Raw genomic sequence first — 17,720 nt, 5'->3', positions numbered from 1 at the left:
AGGCCAAACTCCCGGCCCGAGAACTTCTTGTAAAATGTTTTGATGCTGTTCCACCAGTGGAACTGCTGATTTACAGAGTAAGCTTAATTAGATACTGACAAACTATTTTTGGCTTATTGTGTTTAACATCATGCTCTCCAATTCCATATATTTTTTTCTGGCAAATGACAGGATTTCATTCATCTTGATGGCTGAATAATACTTCATAGCATGTACATGTGTGTATGTGCACACATGTACATATATACACCCTAACTCTACAGTCTCATTTTCCTTATCTGCCCATTGATAGACACTTAAACTGATTCCATAACTTGGGTGTTATAACCAGTGCCACAATAAGCACATGTGTGCAGGTATCTCTAGGCATATACCTAGGAGTGGTATTGCTGGATTAGGTAGTTCAACTTTTACCTTTTGGAAAAACCTCTATACTGTTTCCCATAAAGGATGGACTAATTTATATTCTTACAAACAGTATGTAAAGATTATAGAAGAGAAATTTCTAATTCCAATGTAGTTTCATGTGAATTTATCAAATTTTTTTTATGTAATCCTATCTACTCAGGAAGCTGAGGTCTGAGAATTGCAATTGGAAGCCAGCAGCTAACTTCTAAAAATCCAGAAACAGAGCTGTGTTTCAGGTAGTACAGTGCCAGCCCTAGGCAAATACACTAAGGGACAGTGTACAGTGTCCAGGGCCCTCTTTGTTTAATAAACTTCAGAATCCTAAGCATTCTAATTTTGGGCCCTGTACTTTGGTATCTATACATGGAGATGATTTTCAAATATGGACCTGTACTTTCATTTAGCCACCCTGTGATTTATCTGCATTTTTATATCTAAAGTATATAAAATAGTTTAAACTATTATATAAAAATATGATCCACCTTGTTACACTGCCAAGAACTCCCAGTATGATGAATAGTATTTGAGTATAGGATAGCCATGAAGTATTGCTAACACAAAATGCTTTAATTATATCACTAGTAAGTAAATAAAAAAGTTAACATTTATTTTCTATCTCTAATTTTTGAGAGTTTTGCAAGAATAAATGCTGAATTCTATCAAGCGCTTTTTTTTTCTTTGTGCATGGTAGGCAAGCACTTTAACACTAGGCCAAACTCCCAGCCCCAACTTTTTTCTTTCCCTTTTTTTTTGGCCAGTCCTGGGCTTGAGCTCAGGGCCTGAGCACTGTCCTTGGACTTTCTCAAGGCTAGAGCTCTACCACTTGAGTCTCAGCACCACTTCTGGCTTTTTTCTATGTATGTGGTACCGAGGAATCGAACCTGGGTCTTCGTGCATGCGAGGCAAGCACTCTACCACTAGGCCAAACGCCTGGCTATCAAGGGCTTTTAATTTACCAATAAAACTATTCTTTTTTTGTAGCAAACCCATGGAAGTTACAAAGTTCCTAGTGTTTATGAGCTTGGCTAAACATGTTTTTACATGTGGTATTTTATTGCCATATAGTTCAGTTTGTTAACATCAATTTTATATGAAAGTCATTTTGATAGTCTATCATCCACAGGTATGATTAACCTCATTTCCCTGTCAAAGGAACTAAAGACTTTTAAGGTTTGTTGTTGAAGATCCTGGACAGATTGTATACATTGCCACATAACTCCATTCTTCCATAGAAACAGTGCTTCCCAGTCTGGGAGCCTTTTTGAAACCTCTTTCCTTACTCTGTGGTGTCACTGACCTATCTAGTATGTTAAAGAGAAGGAATCTCTGTTTTCTTATATGTTAAATAGAAGGGATCTCTGCTTTCCTGTATCTGGACCAAGGAGCTGAGGACTATATGACTCCCAGCACTGGTCTTCATTGGGTGGGTGGGTGCAGCAAGTCCTAGTAACTGACCTGTACAATGAACATTTATAACAGTATGTTCCTGAACAGTGAGTGTTTTGGTTATATATTTTGTGTCCATGATAACACAGAGTAGATAAATCACATTACTCTGTTCCTTCTTTCCTGTCCTGGTCCTGGGGCTTGAACCTAGGGCCTGGCCTTGTGCTCAAGGCTAGCATTCTATCACTTGAGACACAGCTTCACTTCTCTAGTTTCTTAAAATTTTTTTTAGCCAGTCCTGGGGCATGAACTCAGGGCCTGAGCACTGTCCTCGGGCTTTCTCAAGGCTAGAGCTCTACCACTTGAGCCACAGTACTACTTCCAGCTTCTCTGTATATGTGGCACCAAGGAATTGAACATAGGTCTTCATGCATGCTAGGCAAGCACTCTACTACTATGCCAAACTCCCAGCCTCACTTCTAATTTCTTGGTGGCTAGTCTGAGATAAGAGTCTCAAAACCATTCATGCTTGGATTGGCTTTGAACCATAATCCTCAGATCTCAGCTACCTTGATGGTAGGGGATTATAGGTGTGAGCCATTGGCATCCAGCCATATTACTTTTCCTTTTTATTTTGGGTTGGTTGTAGGGAAAGAACTCAGGGACTGGTCTTTGTCCCTGAGCTCTTTTGCCAATGGAGTGCATTTTACCTCTTTGAGTCATAGCTCCATTTCTGGTTTCTGAGGAGTTATTTGGAGATAAGAGTCTTTATGGGGACTTTTCTGCCTTTGCTAGCTTCGAATTGTGATCCTTAGATCTCAGACTTCTGAGTAGCTAGGATTACAGGTGTGAGCCACCGCTTTTTAGCATATTTCTTTTTCTTACTGAGAGTGACTATATAGTATGGAACTGGCTAGCCTTATCTTCAGTTTTGTTTTTTTGTTTTTTGTTTTTGTGAGCATTTGACTAATCTAGGTCCATGAAGGAATTAAAGTATCACAGGGTGGGTTTTAGATATTCTCAGCCTTTTGAGAAGGTCCATATTTTCATCCTCCTGCCTGGGGCCCCCACTGCCTCCCCTCCACCTAACACAGACTTAGCAGAGATAGGTTGTACCAAAATTTATTTTGTATTTTATGTTTCCCCAAGATAAAGTTGTGCCTTCATGGGATCATGGTTTAGGAAGGTATCAGGCTCTGTTTGATGAGTGTGGCTCCTGGTCTTTCTCTTCATAGACTTCTAGAGACTTAGGACTGGCCTGTTGGAAATTAGGGTCCAGGGTGGGTTTTCTTTCTTTTTTGGGGTCGGTCGTGGGCCTTGAACTCTGGGCCTGGGTGCTGTCCCTGAGCTCTTCAGCTCAAGGCTAGTGCCCTACCCCTTTAGCCACAGTACCACTTCTGGTTTCCTGGTAGTTAATTGGAAATAAGAGTCTCACGGACTTTAGTGCCTGGGCTGGGTTTGAACCATGACCCTCAGCCTCCTGAGTAGCTAGGATTATAGGTGTGAGCCATTGTGCCTGGCCAGGGTGGGTTTTTTTTTTTTTTCATACATGTTCCCTTCCCAGCCTTCTCTGACAAAAAAGATTGTTTCTAGTCTATATTTTTGCATTGGCTATGTCCTCTGCTTGGATGCTCTTGCTCAAGATCATCCTCTTAGAATCCCCAGTACCCTTTTTGCTCTCCTCCCCTAGCCCCCCACAGGAACTATCTCTGCCTTCTGCCATCTACTGCCAGGACTCACCGCCTTTTGTGAGGTGGCCCCCTCTTGCATGCTCTGGGCTTGAGCAAGGATCTGAGGCCCATGCTTTTCCAAGGCCTCCTTCAGCCTAGTTATAAAGGTGTAAGAAGAGAAGAGATTCCAGGAGGAGCAGAAGGATGTTAAGAGAGAAACACACACACACACGTAGAGAAGGAGAGAAGGCAGTCCTCATCCTCCTTCCTAGGATGGGGGTAGGCTCAAGGGTTCCATGCCCACCTTTGCCTTGTCTGCTGCAGCTGCTGGCACCTCTGCTGCAGTTGTTGATGTTGCTGAGCTGCAGCCTCCAGGAGATCCTCAGCTTTCCTGTTATTCTCCTTAAACATTTCCCTAAGGGTAGGCTGGGGTTAGTATCAGCCAATCCCTCCTCCTCCCCCTACCCTTGCATCTTACAGTGCTGCCGCTGCCTCCTGGCTTCGGAGGAAGAGTCCCTCAGTGAGGGTGGAAGGTCCCTCAGGACCACACAGAGAGAACAGATGAGACTTAGTATCGTCCAGCTTCACCTCAACCAGCTCCTCTGCAGAAGGAAGAGGTAAACAGGGCAGGCAATGGCAGGGCAGGCCTGGGTCACCTTCCTGCCTTGGCCTTACCTTGTCTTTTTGTCAGTCATGGGATTTGAACTCTGGGCCTGAGCACTGTCCCTGAGCTCTTCAGCTCAAGGCTAGTTCTCTACCACTTTGACCCACAGCACTACTTCTGGTTTTTTGGTGGTTAATTGGAGATAAGAGTCTCATGGACGTTAGTGCCTGGGCTGGCTCTGAACCATGATCCTCGGATCTCAGCCTCCTGAGTAGCTAGGATTACAGACATGAGCCACCACACTTGGCTTGGCCTTACCTTCTTTTAGCACTTGCTCCTTTTTGCTGTCCAGGGCACAAATATCCCTTGCTAGATGCTCTGGATTCTGAGGAGGACAAAACCAAAGTCTGTCCATACTTTTGAGCTTCCCTATACCTCTGAGAAGCATGCCTGGATCTGGTCATTTGATACCTCATTTCACATTTCCTAAGACCCTGGCTCCTCTGTGCACAGCAGCCAAGGCCCAGCCTTAGGGTGTTTTTACTGAATATTCCTACCACCTCCATGAACATCTCATGTGAGAAATAGCTGCTGTGCCAAGTATTTACCATATAAAAATAAAAAACTTGAGCTGGGCGTTTGGCTTAGTGGTAGAGTGCTTGCCTAGCATGCATGAAGACCCAGGTTCGATTCCTCAGTACCATATATATAGAAAAAAGCCGGAAGTGGTGCTGAGGCTCAAGTGGTAGAGCTCTAGCCTTGAGAAAGTCCAAGGACAGTGCTCAGGCCCTGAGCCCAAGCCCAGGACTGGCAAAAAAATAAAAAATAAAAAACTTGTACAACTCTGGCTATTACCTGGAGATTCCTTCATCAGCATGACACTGCAGTTCCTTTTTTCCTCCCCTCCCTGTGATGGCCTATTTACTATTAATCCTCTTCCCGAATGACATGGATCTTCTGTTTCTTTGGTAACTGAAAGTTCCCAAGGCAAACACTGGTCACTTTATTTCCTGCTATCTACCATTTGCCTGTGACAATCCCATCACATTCATGAATGTTCTGGATAGGTAGCTCCAACCTTGGTGTTATCAGGGTTCCTCCTGACCACTGAATGAACACACAAGGCCATAGAGATGCATGTTCAGACACCAAACAGGAGAATGAATTCAGGGTGATAGTGATGATAGGTGACTAAGGCTTGTAAATGGACAAGATGTGGTAAATAAGACAATATGGGAGTTAGGGGGCTTGGATTTGAATGACTCACATGAAATTCCCAGAGGTCCTTGTGTTGCTCCATCAGAGTTTCCAGCTGTTGCTCAAAGTCTAACCTGGTGGCCAACCACACAGGCATGAGGGCTATGAGCTGGCAGCCTGGCCTGGGCAGGGCCTCTTCATGCACAGCTCTCAGGGACTTTACTCATACCCTTTGTTCTATGAAAAGCACCTTTACTCCCCTGCCCCTGCCCCTGCCCCTCCAGGGCTCAGCTTTTTAAAAAATACATCTTCAATTGTTTTTGCAGCCCCCAGCCTCCTATACTGGAGTTTACCTCAGCTGCCTCTGTTTGTTCTTCTCTTCCTCAATCTGGAAGTTCAGAGAAGAAATCCTGTCCTTGCATTCTTGCAATAAGGTGTGTTTCCTGGGAAGAAGGGCAGTCCTCAGACATTCTCGGACTGACTCTCTTGGAAAGGTGTTAGTGGTTTCTTTTCTATTCCTTGCTATTTTAGAACCATGTCTGTAACATGGTGGGAGGGGTGACAGAAGGACTTACCCCAGTATTGTGAAGATTTGGGTAACCAATATGGACATAGTCTCTTACCTCTGAGCCTCATTTTCCTTTCCTTGGCAATGCAGCTGATGGATTCTCAGTGTTTCTACAGAGAGAGCAATAGAGTCCTATATGTGCTGAACAAGGCATCTAGTTTGAGGAGACAGAACAGGGTCAGATCCAGATTGTGGACATCTGTCTGGGCTCTGACATTTCCCCAGTCTAGTGTAAGCCATAGAAGGGATGCAACCTCAGGAGGTTTCAAGGCCTTTCTCAACTATAGAAAGAGGGGCTTTCTGCAGGATAGAATAGGCAACAGTCTAAAGATGGAGGAACCCAAAATACCTTGGTTTTTGCTGAAGATCTCCTTTAGTCGTACTTTCTCTTCATGCACTGGCAAATATGGTGAATGTTTAGTTATCAGAGATCACCTAAACACTGTTAGGGATAGTCACAGGAGACTAGGTACAGCCTTGACGCTAACCCAAACATGGACCCCTCTAGGTAAGCCTCTTCCCCTCGAGGTTTATACTCCTTTGTAAACACTAAGGATCTTTACATTTGTAAAGTATGGGTGAGGATACTATGTGATGCCCATTAGGGCTTGAAAGCAATGGGTCCATCAGAAAGTGCCATATGACCAGGCAGGGGCAGGGGGGTGTCTTTATGTAGGATAATTGGAGACGGCATCTATGAGAAGGGGATATCTAAGCTTAGAGATGAATGGTGGTATGAGAAAGGAGAAATGTTATTCAAGAGAACACAGGAGCAGAAGTGCATGTATTTGGAGGGCTTTTCCAGAACACCACCACTAGGGGATGCAGAGATGGGAAGAAAAGGGGGCTGGAGAGATAGTAGGACACTTGACCATGATGAAGCTGCTCTGTATTTGAAATACTGGGCTAGGAAAGGCTTGAGACATTGCGGGGACCTCTAGTGAGCTCCATCTTGCTTACGTGAGTCCAGTTCCTTCTGCAGAGCATCCCAGACAGTCTGAGCCTCTCCCAGCTCTTCACTGGCTTTCTTTTTTGCTTATCAAAGAGTAGAACAGACATTGTGTGAGTGAATTCTCTAGTTGCCTGCTTCCATTTTTCCCTTTCAAAAAATGGTATTTCACATTTTTTTTCTTCAAGTAAACCTGGTGAGGCTCAGGGTCCCAAGGATCTTCCTGTTGGTTCAAGTGGTAGCAAATTCAAATTCATAGATGAAAGACTATAATGGTAGAAGGGCCCTGTACTTGTATTTTGTGGCCTGCTATTATTATTTTGTAATTTTGAGGGTATTTTTGGTCAAGGGCTCCTGTATTTTCAGTTTGCATTGGATCTACAAGCAAAGCACACAAGGGTCCTAAATAATAGCCAGTCCCTTGATCTCACCTTGCTGAATTTCATTAATTCGGTTAATCAGGACCTCAATCTGTGGCTCTAGAGTTCCCGCTGCAGAGAGGAAAAGAGTTTGAAATGAATACAATAGTTCATATCTCTGCAGCTCCACACAAATCCACTGAGCGTCTCCTATGTACAGGTGATACATCATGGGCTCACAGTGGGGACTAATAGAAATGAGTTAAGTTGTGGTAACTTCATTCAAGGGAGATAAAGTGGGGCAAAGGTTTGAAGAGTGAAGGAGTAGGAATTGCTTCTTGGATATGGTGCCCCTCAAGTGAGGATTGCAGACTCTGCAGCTCTCCGGGTGAAAGTGGGTGACAGTCAGTACAGAGGCCTGCCCTGGGGTGGGATTGAAGAGTACTGTTCAATCCAAGTGGGGTGGCCAGGATTTGGGGAAAATAAGTTTCTTATTCTGCTTATACTTCTGTAATTTTGAATCACTGCTATTTTCTGTTAAAAGAATTACAATTTAAAAGAAAGTGAAAGTTAAGGGAATAGCTTCCTGAGTCTCTGACTTGTGAGGGCTGGAATTGAATCTACACCTGCCTGACCCTAAATCTCAGCAAGCCTCCTACACAGAGGAGACACAAGACTTTTCTGTAACTTTTTCACCATTTCTATCAAATCTTCAATTTTCTGTGTGTACCATGTGCTGCCCTGTGGAACAAAACCAGACATTTCAAAACCCAACAGGGTAAAATTCCAAGGGAAGGAGTCAACATCCCTGGCTGGGGCTGAGGTGAGTTGAAGGCATTATTCTAGTATAGTAGCCGTTCATCTTTGTCCTCAGGCAAATAGTAAGGGATGAGCTTGGCCCTTCCCTGGTCAACCTTTCCTATGTTATACAATGTTACCACTGATACCACCCTTCATAAAACTCAGGGCAGTGGCAGGTGTTGTGGTCAAATTGGAATCAGCATTCACAAAGTGATAATGTATATATGGATATGGTGGTACTTTCCTTTAAGCTTTCAATCCCAGTTCTCAGGACACTAAGGCAGGAGGATGGAGAAGAGCAAGAAAAGCCAATATAGTGAGACTCAGTCTCAAAAATACTAATGGTTTGAGATGTAGCTCAGCAAAACACAGTTCTTGCCTACCATGTGCCAGTCCCTAGGCTCAAACAATTAGCATAAGAAAAAAAGAGATTATTATAAAAGAAATAAAACTGGGCCAGGAGTGTGGCCTAGTGGTAGAGTGCTTGCCTAGCATGCATGAAGCCCTGGGTTTGATTCTCCGTACTACATACACTGAAAAAGCCAAAGTGGCACTGTGGCTCAAGTGGTAGGATGCTTGCCTTGAGAAATCTCAAGGACAGTGCCCAGTGCCCTGAGTTCAAGCCCCAGGACTGGCAAAAAAAAAATAAAAAAAACAACCCCCCCAAAACCTCACAAAACACTCTCCCAAAAAACAAAAACAAAAACAAAACTGAAAATCACTTGAGAGTCACCATACTGGCAGGTGACATCAATCAGGAATCTCTACAAAGTCTACACAAACACAAGAACTAGTAACAAAATATAATCAACTATGGTTATTCACACACATAGCTTTCACATGTATAACTAATGTTAACAACCATGATGCCTCCACTTAAGATATTCACTGGTGGGCCAGGAGCACAGCCTGGTAGTAGAGTGCTTGCCTAGTATGCACAAAGCGCTAGGATCGATTCCTCAGTACCACATACACAGAAAAAGCCGGAAGTGTGGCTCAAGTCGGCCTGGGCAAGAAAGTCCATGAGACTGTTATCTCCAATTAACCATCAAAAGCCAGAAGTGGAGTTGTGGCATAAGTGGTAGAGTGCTGGCTTCCACACAAAAGCTCAAAGTCCAGGTAGAGTTCAAGCCCCAGGACTAGTACCAAAAAGAAAAAAGAAGAAAAAAAAGACTGTAATTATTAAGAGCTTGCTGAAAATGATACTAATATTTATTAAAGTGTATGATCTAAATTCAGGGGAATTCAGGGATAGAACAACATAGTGAATGGCACATGAGGGTATATTTACCAACTTCAGGACTGAGAAGTCATGTAGGAAAGACAACTGTTGAACAAATGAATTTTAAGGGGAAAGGGTTGGAGAAAAGAAGGTACCAAAGGAAAATCTGCAATTGGATATTGGAGGAAAAAAGTTTTTAAAAAATTTACTGTCACAATCTACAAAATTCATAATTTGCCTGGATATTTGATGCAATAAATTATTGCTGCTACTATATAAATGGGGCGATGATATCACTTTTCTGAAGAGAACCTAGAGACATATATAGAAATATTTATGGATAATTATCATGTCTGAGATGTTTTATAATGAAATAGAGTGGATGGTAAAGAATAAAATGATTTGTCAATAGGTGGAGCTATGAAAGCTAGGCCACTATAGCTTTGTTCTCTACTTTGTATATGCTTAAATATGTCAATGGAGAGAAGGCAAATAATTTTCCTACAAAGACACTGGTGCTGCTGGCTGATCATTTTGGTGCATGCAAGCTGAAGAGGGATCTTCTCAGCTCCTGCTCTCTCTGGCCTTGCAGGACTGGGGGTATGGTAGAAGGGGGGAGTCTTTTCCCTGCAGGGCTCTGACTCTGGATGCTTCTCTCTTGGAGTGTGTGTGTGTATGTGTGTGTGTGTGTGTGTGTGTGTGTGTGTGTGTGTGTGTGTGTGTGTGTGTGTGTGTGTGTATGTCCTTCCCTGCAGGACTCTGACCCTTGGTGACTCTCTCGGAGTTCCCCTTCCTGAAGGCCTCACTGATCTGGATGCCTCCCTCATGGAGTTCTCCCTCCCTGGGGACTCACTGACCTAGCCGTCTCCCCCAGAGGTCTCCTTCCCTGGAGACTCTGGCCCAGGACGCCTCCCTCCTGGAGGTCTCCTTCCCTGGGGACTCTGGCCCAGGACCCCTCCCTCCTGGAGGTCTCCTTCCCTGAGGACTCACCTAGGACTCCTCCCTCCTGGAGGTCTCCTTCCCTGGGGGACTCACCTAGGACGCCTCCCTCCTGGAGGTCTCCTTCCCTGGGGACTCTGGCCCAGGACCCCTCCCTCCTGGAGGTCTCCTTCCCTGGGGACTCTGGCCCAGGACCCCTCCCTCCTGGAGGTCTCCTTCCCTGGGGACTCACCTAGGACTCCTCCCTCCTGGAGGTCTCCTTCCCTGGGGACTCTGGCCCAGGATGCCTCCCTCCTGGAGGTCTCCTTCCCTGGGGACTCACCTAGGACTCCTCCCTCCTGGAGGTCTCCTTCCCTGGTGACTCTGGCCCAGGATGCCTCCCTCCTGGAGGTCTCCTTCCCTGGGGACTCACCTAGGAATCCTCCCTCCTGGAGGTCTCCTTCCCTGGGGACTCACCTAGGACTCCTCCCTCCTGGAGGTCTCCTTCCCTGGGGACTCACCTAGGAATCCTCCCTCCTGGAGGTCTCCTTCCCTGGGGACTCTGGCCCAGGATGCCTCCCTCCTGGAGGTCTCCTTCCCTGGGGACTCACCTAGGACGCCTCCCTCCTGGAGGTCTCCTTCCTTGGGGACTCACCTAGGACTCCTCCCTCCTGGAGGTCTCCTTCCCTGGGGAATCACCTAGGACTCCTCCCTCCTGGAGGTCTCCTTCCCTGGGGACTCACCTAGGACTCCTCCCTCCTGGAGGTCTCCTTCCCTGAGGACTCTGGCCCAGGACGCCTCCCTCCTGCAGGTCTCCTTCCCTGGGGACTCTGGCCCAGGATGCCTCCCTCCTGGAGGTCTCCTTCCCTGGGGACTCACCTAGGAATCCTCCCTCCTGGAGGTCTCCTTCCCTGGGGACTCACCTAGGACGCCTCCCTCCTGGAGGTCTCCTTCCCTGGGGACTCTGGCCCAGGATACCTCCCTCCTGGAGGTCTCCTTCCCTGGGGACTCACCTAGGAATCCTCCCTCCTGGAGGTCTCCTTCCCTGGGGACTCTGGCCCAGGATGCCTCCCTCCTGGAGGTCTCCTTCCCTGGGGACTCACCTAGGACTCCTCCCTCCTGGAGGTCTCCTTCCCTGGGGACTCACCTAGGACGCCTCCCTCCTGGAGGTCTCCTTCCCTGGGGGACTCACCTAGGACGCCTCCCTCCTGGAGGTCTCCTTCCCTGGGGACTCTGGCCCAGGACTCCTCCCTCCTGGAGGTCTCCTTCCCTGGGGGACTCACCTAGGACTCCTCCCTCCTGGAGGTCTCCTTCCCTGGGGACTCACCTAGGACTCCTCCCTCCTGGAGGTCTCCTTCCCTGGGGACTCACCTAGGACTCCTCCCTCCTGGAGGTCTCCTTCCCTGGGGACTCACCTAGGACTCCTCCCTCCTGGAGGTCTCCTTCCCTGGGGACTCACCTAGGACGCCTCCCTCCTGGAGGTCTCCTTCCCTGGGGGACTCACCTAGGACGCCTCCCTCCTGGAGGTCTCCTTCCCTGGGGACTCACCTAGGACGCCTCCCTCCTGGAGGTCTCCTTCCCTGGGGACTCACCTAGGACTCCTCCCTCCTGGAGGTCTCCTTCCCTGGGGACTCACCTAGGACTCCTCCCTCCTGGAGGTCTCCTTCCCTGGGGAATCACCTAGGACGCCTCCCTCCTGGAGGTCTCCTTCCCTGGGGACTCTGGCCCAGGACGCCTCCCTCCTGGAGGTCTCCTTCCCTGGGGGACTCACCTAGGACGCCTCCCTCCTGGAGGTCTCCTTCCCTGGGGACTCTGGCCCAGGACCCCTCCCTCCTGGAGGTCTCCTTCCCTGGGGACTCTGGCCCAGGACCCCTCCCTCCTGGAGGTCTCCTTCCCTGGGGACTCACCTAGGACTCCTCCCTCCTGGAGGTCTCCTTCCCTGGGGACTCTGGCCCAGGATGCCTCCCTCCTGGAGGTCTCCTTCCCTGGGGACTCACCTAGGACTCCTCCCTCCTGGAGGTCTCCTTCCCTGGGGACTCTGGCCCAGGATGCCTCCCTCCTGGAGGTCTCCTTCCCTGGGGACTCACCTAGGAATCCTCCCTCCTGGAGGTCTCCTTCCCTGGGGACTCACCTAGGACTCCTCCCTCCTGGAGGTCTCCTTCCCTGGGGACTCACCTAGGAATCCTCCCTCCTGGAGGTCTCCTTCCCTGGGGACTCTGGCCCAGGATGCCTCCCTCCTGGAGGTCTCCTTCCCTGGGGACTCACCTAGGACGCCTCCCTCCTGGAGGTCTCCTTCCTTGGGGACTCACCTAGGACTCCTCCCTCCTGGAGGTCTCCTTCCCTGGGGAATCACCTAGGACTCCTCCCTCCTGGAGGTCTCCTTCCCTGGGGACTCACCTAGGACACCTCCCTCCTGGAGGTCTCCTTCCCTGGGGACTCACCTAGGACTCCTCCCTCCTGGAGGTCTCCTTCCCTGGGGACTCACCTAGGACTCCTCCCTCCTGGAGGTCTCCTTCCCTGAGGACTCTGGCCCAGGACGCCTCCCTCCTGCAGGTCTCCTTCCCTGGGGACTCTGGCCCAGGATGCCTCCCTCCTGGAGGTCTCCTTCCCTGGGGACTCACCTAGGAATCCTCCCTCCTGGAGGTCTCCTTCCCTGGGGACTCACCTAGGACGCCTCCCTCCTGGAGGTCTCCTTCCCTGGGGACTCTGGCCCAGGATACCTCCCTCCTGGAGGTCTCCTTCCCTGGGGACTCACCTAGGAATCCTCCCTCCTGGAGGTCTCCTTCCCTGGGGACTCTGGCCCAGGATGCCTCCCTCCTGGAGGTCTCCTTCCCTGGGGACTCACCTAGGACTCCTCCCTCCTGGAGGTCTCCTTCCCTGGGGACTCACCTAGGACGCCTCCCTCCTGGAGGTCTCCTTCCCTGGGGGACTCACCTAGGACGCCTCCCTCCTGGAGGTCTCCTTCCCTGGGGACTCTGGCCCAGGACTCCTCCCTCCTGGAGGTCTCCTTCCCTGGGGGACTCACCTAGGACTCCTCCCTCCTGGAGGTCTCCTTCCCTGGGGACTCACCTAGGACTCCTCCCTCCTGGAGGTCTCCTTCCCTGGGGACTCACCTAGGACTCCTCCCTCCTGGAGGTCTCCTTCCCTGGGGACTCACCTAGGACTCCTCCCTCCTGGAGGTCTCCTTCCCTGGGGACTCACCTAGGACGCCTCCCTCCTGGAGGTCTCCTTCCCTGGGGGACTCACCTAGGACGCCTCCCTCCTGGAGGTCTCCTTCCCTGGGGACTCACCTAGGACGCCTCCCTCCTGGAGGTCTCCTTCCCTGGGGACTCACCTAGGACTCCTCCCTCCTGGAGGTCTCCTTCCCTGGGGACTCACCTAGGACTCCTCCCTCCTGGAGGTCTCCTTCCCTGGGGAATCACCTAGGACGCCTCCCTCCTGGAGGTCTCCTTCCCTGGGGACTCTGGCCCAGGACGCCTCCCTCCTGGAGGTCTCCTTCCCTGGGGGACTCACCTAGGACTCCTCCCTCCTGGAGGTCTCCTTCCCTGGGGACTCTGGCCCAGGATGCCTCCCTCCTGGAGGTCTCCTTCCCTGGGGAATCACCTAGGACGCCTCCCTCCTGGAGGTCTCCTTCCCTGGGGACTCACCTAGGACTCCTCCCTCCTGGAGGTCTCCTTCCCTGGGGACTCACCTAGGAATCCTCCCTCCTGGAGGTCTCCTTCCCTGGGGACTCTGGCCCAGGACTCCTCCCTCCTGGAGGTCTCCTTCCCTGGGGACTCACCTAGGACTCCTCCCTCCTGGAGGTCTCCTTCCCTGGGGACTCACCTAGGACGCCTCCCTCCTGGAGGTCTCCTTCCCTGGGGGACTCACCTAGGACGCCTCCCTCCTGGAGGTCTCCTTCCCTGGGGACTCTGGCCCAGGACTCCTCCCTCCTGGAGGTCTCCTTCCCTGGGGGACTCACCTAGGACTCCTCCCTCCTGGAGGTCTCCTTCCCTGGGGACTCACCTAGGACTCCTCCCTCCTGGAGGTCTCCTTCCCTGGGGACTCACCTAGGACTCCTCCCTCCTGGAGGTCTCCTTCCCTGGGGACTCACCTAGGACTCCTCCCTCCTGGAGGTCTCCTTCCCTGGGGACTCACCTAGGACGCCTCCCTCCTGGAGGTCTCCTTCCCTGGGGGACTCACCTAGGACGTCTCCCTCCTGGAGGTCTCCTTCCCTGGGGACTCTGGCCCAGGACGCCTCCCTCCTGGAGGTCTCCTTCCCTGGGGGACTCACCTAGGACTCCTCCCTCCTGGAGGTCTCCTTCCCTGGGGACTCTGGCCCAGGATGCCTCCCTCCTGGAGGTCTCCTTCCCTGGGGAATCACCTAGGACGCCTCCCTCCTGGAGGTCTCCTTCCCTGGGGACTCACCTAGGACTCCTCCCTCCTGGAGGTCTCCTTCCCTGGGGACTCACCTAGGAATCCTCCCTCCTGGAGGTCTCCTTCCCTGGGGACTCTGGCCCAGGACTCCTCCCTCCTGGAGGTCTCCTTCCCTGGGGACTCACCTAGGAATCCTCCCTCCTGGAGGTCTCCTTCCCTGGGGAATCACCTAGGACGCCTCCCTCCTGGAGGTCTCCTTCCCTGGGGACTCACCTAGGACTCCTCCCTCCTGGAGGTCTCCTTCCCTGGGGACTCACCTAGGAATCCTCCCTCCTGGAGGTCTCCTTCCCTGGGGACTCTGGCCCAGGACTCCTCCCTCCTGGAGGTCTCCTTCCCTGGGGACTCTGGCCCAGGACGCCTCCCTCCTGGAGGTCTCCTTCCCTGGGGGACTCACCTAGGACTCCTCCCTCCTGGAGGTCTCCTTCCCTGGGGACTCTGGCCCAGGATGCCTCCCTCCTGGAGGTCTCCTTCCCTGGGGAATCACCTAGGACGCCTCCCTCCTGGAGGTCTCCTTCCCTGGGGACTCACCTAGGACTCCTCCCTCCTGGAGGTCTCCTTCCCTGGGGACTCACCTAGGAATCCTCCCTCCTGGAGGTCTCCTTCCCTGGGGACTCACCTAGGAATCCTCCCTCCTGGAGGTCTCCTTCCCTGGGGACTCTGGCCCAGGACCCTCCCTCAGGGCGCTCCTTCCCCAGGCTCTCCTCCTTCCCTGGGGATTCCTTCTCCAGGGGAGGCTGGACTCGCCTTCCGGGGCGGCACCTGTCTGTCCGGCCACTGTCAGCTCGCTGAGGCCACAGGGGAGAGCACAGACCCCACCACAAGGTGCAGAGGCCCCGCCATGCGGCCCTGCATCGCCCGCCCCCCCCCCAAACAGGGCCAGGCCGGCGACGTGGCAGCCACGCCTGGCGCCTAGCACGGGAGGCCCAGAGCTCGTCCAGCCCATGCCCAGCACGGCGGCTACCTCCGCCGACCTCGAGCCACTCAGGTGGGTCTGCAGCTCCGGGCCTGGCGGCCATGTCTCCTCCAGCCGCTGCGGGCCGTTAGCCCTAGTGGGGGTTAGGAGCGGGCAGGGCGGCCACTGCGCACGCGCAGAGCCAGCACACACACACCCCCCCCCCCCCTGGGCTGGAGACAGTGCGGCCTCCAGTCAGGCTCACAGTGGAGCAGGCAGACCTGCGGGGCCTCCAGTCAGGCTCACAGTGGAGCAGGCAGACCTGCGGGGCCTCCAGTCAGGCTCACAGTGGAGCAGGCAGCCGTCCAGGCCTCCAGTTAGGTTCACAGTGGAGCAGGCAGCCGTCCAGGGCCTCCAGTTAGGTTCACAGTGGAGCAGGCAGCCGTCCAGGCCTCCAGTTAGGTTCACCAGTGGAGCAGGCAGCCGTCCAGGCCTCCAGTTAGGTTCACCAGTGGAGCAGGCAGCCGTCCAGGGCCTCCAGTTAGGTTCACAGTGGAGCAGGCAGCCGTCCAGGCCTCCAGTTAGGTTCACCAGTGGAGCAGGCAGCCGTCCAGGGCCTCCAGTTAGGTTCAGCAGTGGAGCAGACAGCCGTGCAGGGCCTCCAGTTAGGTTCAGCAGTGGAGCAGGCAGCCGTGCAGGGCCTCCAGTTAGGTTCACAGTGGAGCAGGCAGTTGTCCAGGCCCTCCAGTTAGGGTTCACTAGTGGAGCAGGCTGCCATCCAGGCCTCCAGTTAGGGTTCACTAGTGGAGCAGGCAGCCGTCCAGGCCTCCAGTTAGGGTTCACTAGTGGAGCAGGCAGCCATCCACTGAGTCAGGCTCACACTCCACGACTAGGCTGTGGTGAGTGTGCTCGTCTGTGCTGTTTGTGGTTTGAGTCCTTCCCTGCTGATGTCTTTTCACACACCTTAGGAGGATGTCCACTTCATAACATTAGGGTTAGGCTTAAGTGACTGACTTGCAGACGAGGCTGATAGCTCTAAACCCTGCTGGCTATGGTCTCCACTGTGTAGAAACCACCCTTGGGGCACTAAGTGTCCAGGGTGGAGCTCACTGCTCTGGGTATTAACTACTAGTGGCCCAGCACTGGACAGCTCCTGCAGTCTCCAATCTCTAGCAGTAGTGGACTGCCACAGGAGTAAGCAATAAGAAATATCTTCTATGGTTACAGCTTTGGTACAAACTCTGGGTGCTAGGTCCAAGGCAGGTTTCTAGATCTGAAGTCTAGAATGTTTGAAGCCTTGGCAACTCTGTGATCAAGTTCCACATTTTTTCTGTTCACCACATCACAACCCTTGTCTCTATCAGCTCTCTGTAACTCTTCAGCTGGAGACTTCCAGAACTTTTCTTGCTGCTATCACTGTTGCTGTTGTGGCTGGGGAAGCTACTGCCACCTCTGTTACTGCAGCTCTTCAGTTGCTTCTATCATCCTTTCACATTACTGGCACAGCTCATTCTGTTGATGACAAACTAATTGTTGAAACTCCATAAATTATGCTAGGTGTTAGTAGGGGAAATGTGAAGTAGGTCTATCATTTCTACCTGGACACCTCCCCGAAGGGGGTTCTCCTTCCCTGGGCACTCACTGCTGTGGCAGATGCCTCCCCCAGTGGACTCCTGATCCCAGACGGATGCTTCCCCCAGGGGTCTTCTTCCCTGGGGACTGTACAATTTCCACATTGTAAACAACATTGTAGAGTTGGGTGTGGGAGCCGGGACCCTCACACATGCTAACCAGGTACTTATGAAGTTCAGTTCTACATTCTCAGTTGGGAGAGTTGTTTGTATACATTGTGGGTACACAAAATTCGGAAGACATGGTAGGAGAATTCATCAAAACAGCAGATGTCTTACACTGTGACCCTGTCATCCCAATTCTAGGTATTTCTGCAATGATTGTGCCACTCCCAGTGCTAAATGACATGCGTAGAATGATCTTCAGTGCTTCAATGAGAAGGCAGACAAGAGAATATCAGTAGCAACCTGTGGAAATTGTCCACACAGAGCTGGAGTGGGACTCTGGGGTGCTGTCCCAAGTCCTAGGGTGCCCTCTGCTGTTTAAGTGGGAAATGTCAGGTGTGCCCTGTAAACACTGTGTGGAATGGTGTGGAAGTCATGCATCCATAGGGTATAGGTTTTTTTTTTCCCCTTAAATTCTTTGCGTGTGTGTGTGTGTGTGTGTGTGTGTGTGTGTGCGCGCGCGCGCGCGTGCATATGTGCACACTATTTACAGGGGCTGAATTCAGGGCTTGGGTGGTGTTCCTTGCCTTTTCA

The 17,720-nt window shown here is 51.6% G+C and overlaps 1 protein-coding gene across 3 annotated transcripts; it reads right to left on the bottom strand.

The window, feature by feature from the left end:
* Positions 1–2,900: 2,900 nt before the first annotated feature.
* LOC150052156 (synaptonemal complex central element protein 1-like) lies at positions 2,901–15,566 on the bottom strand. Of its 3 annotated transcripts, XM_090347053.1 has the most exons (12): positions 15,460–15,564; positions 7,214–7,273; positions 6,794–6,868; positions 6,183–6,230; positions 5,889–5,943; positions 5,619–5,708; positions 5,336–5,399; positions 4,387–4,453; positions 3,943–4,066; positions 3,769–3,879; positions 3,535–3,619; positions 2,901–3,052 (listed from the first exon to the last, which is right to left on the bottom strand). In XM_090347053.1, the coding sequence occupies exons 1-12, from the start codon at positions 15,512–15,514 to the stop codon at positions 2,984–2,986; spliced, it is 903 nt and encodes a 300-aa protein (XP_090203179.1). In that variant the 5' UTR covers positions 15,515–15,564; the 3' UTR covers positions 2,901–2,983. The 3 variants fall into 3 exon arrangements, with proteins under 3 accessions (XP_090203179.1, XP_090203180.1, XP_090203181.1); XM_090347054.1 differs by lacking the exon at positions 6,183–6,230 and having other exon boundaries at positions 15,460–15,566; XM_090347055.1 differs by lacking the exon at positions 3,535–3,619.
* Positions 15,567–17,720: the final 2,154 nt, after the last annotated feature.

Source organism: Megascapheus bottae, chromosome 16, assembly GCF_031878675.1.
Source record: "Megascapheus bottae isolate mThoBot1 chromosome 16, mThoBot2.hap1, whole genome shotgun sequence".
NCBI lineage: Eukaryota > Metazoa > Chordata > Mammalia > Rodentia > Geomyidae > Megascapheus > Megascapheus bottae.
The sequence above is the reverse complement of the archived record's forward strand: the minus strand, read 5'-3'. Positions and strand labels throughout refer to the sequence as shown.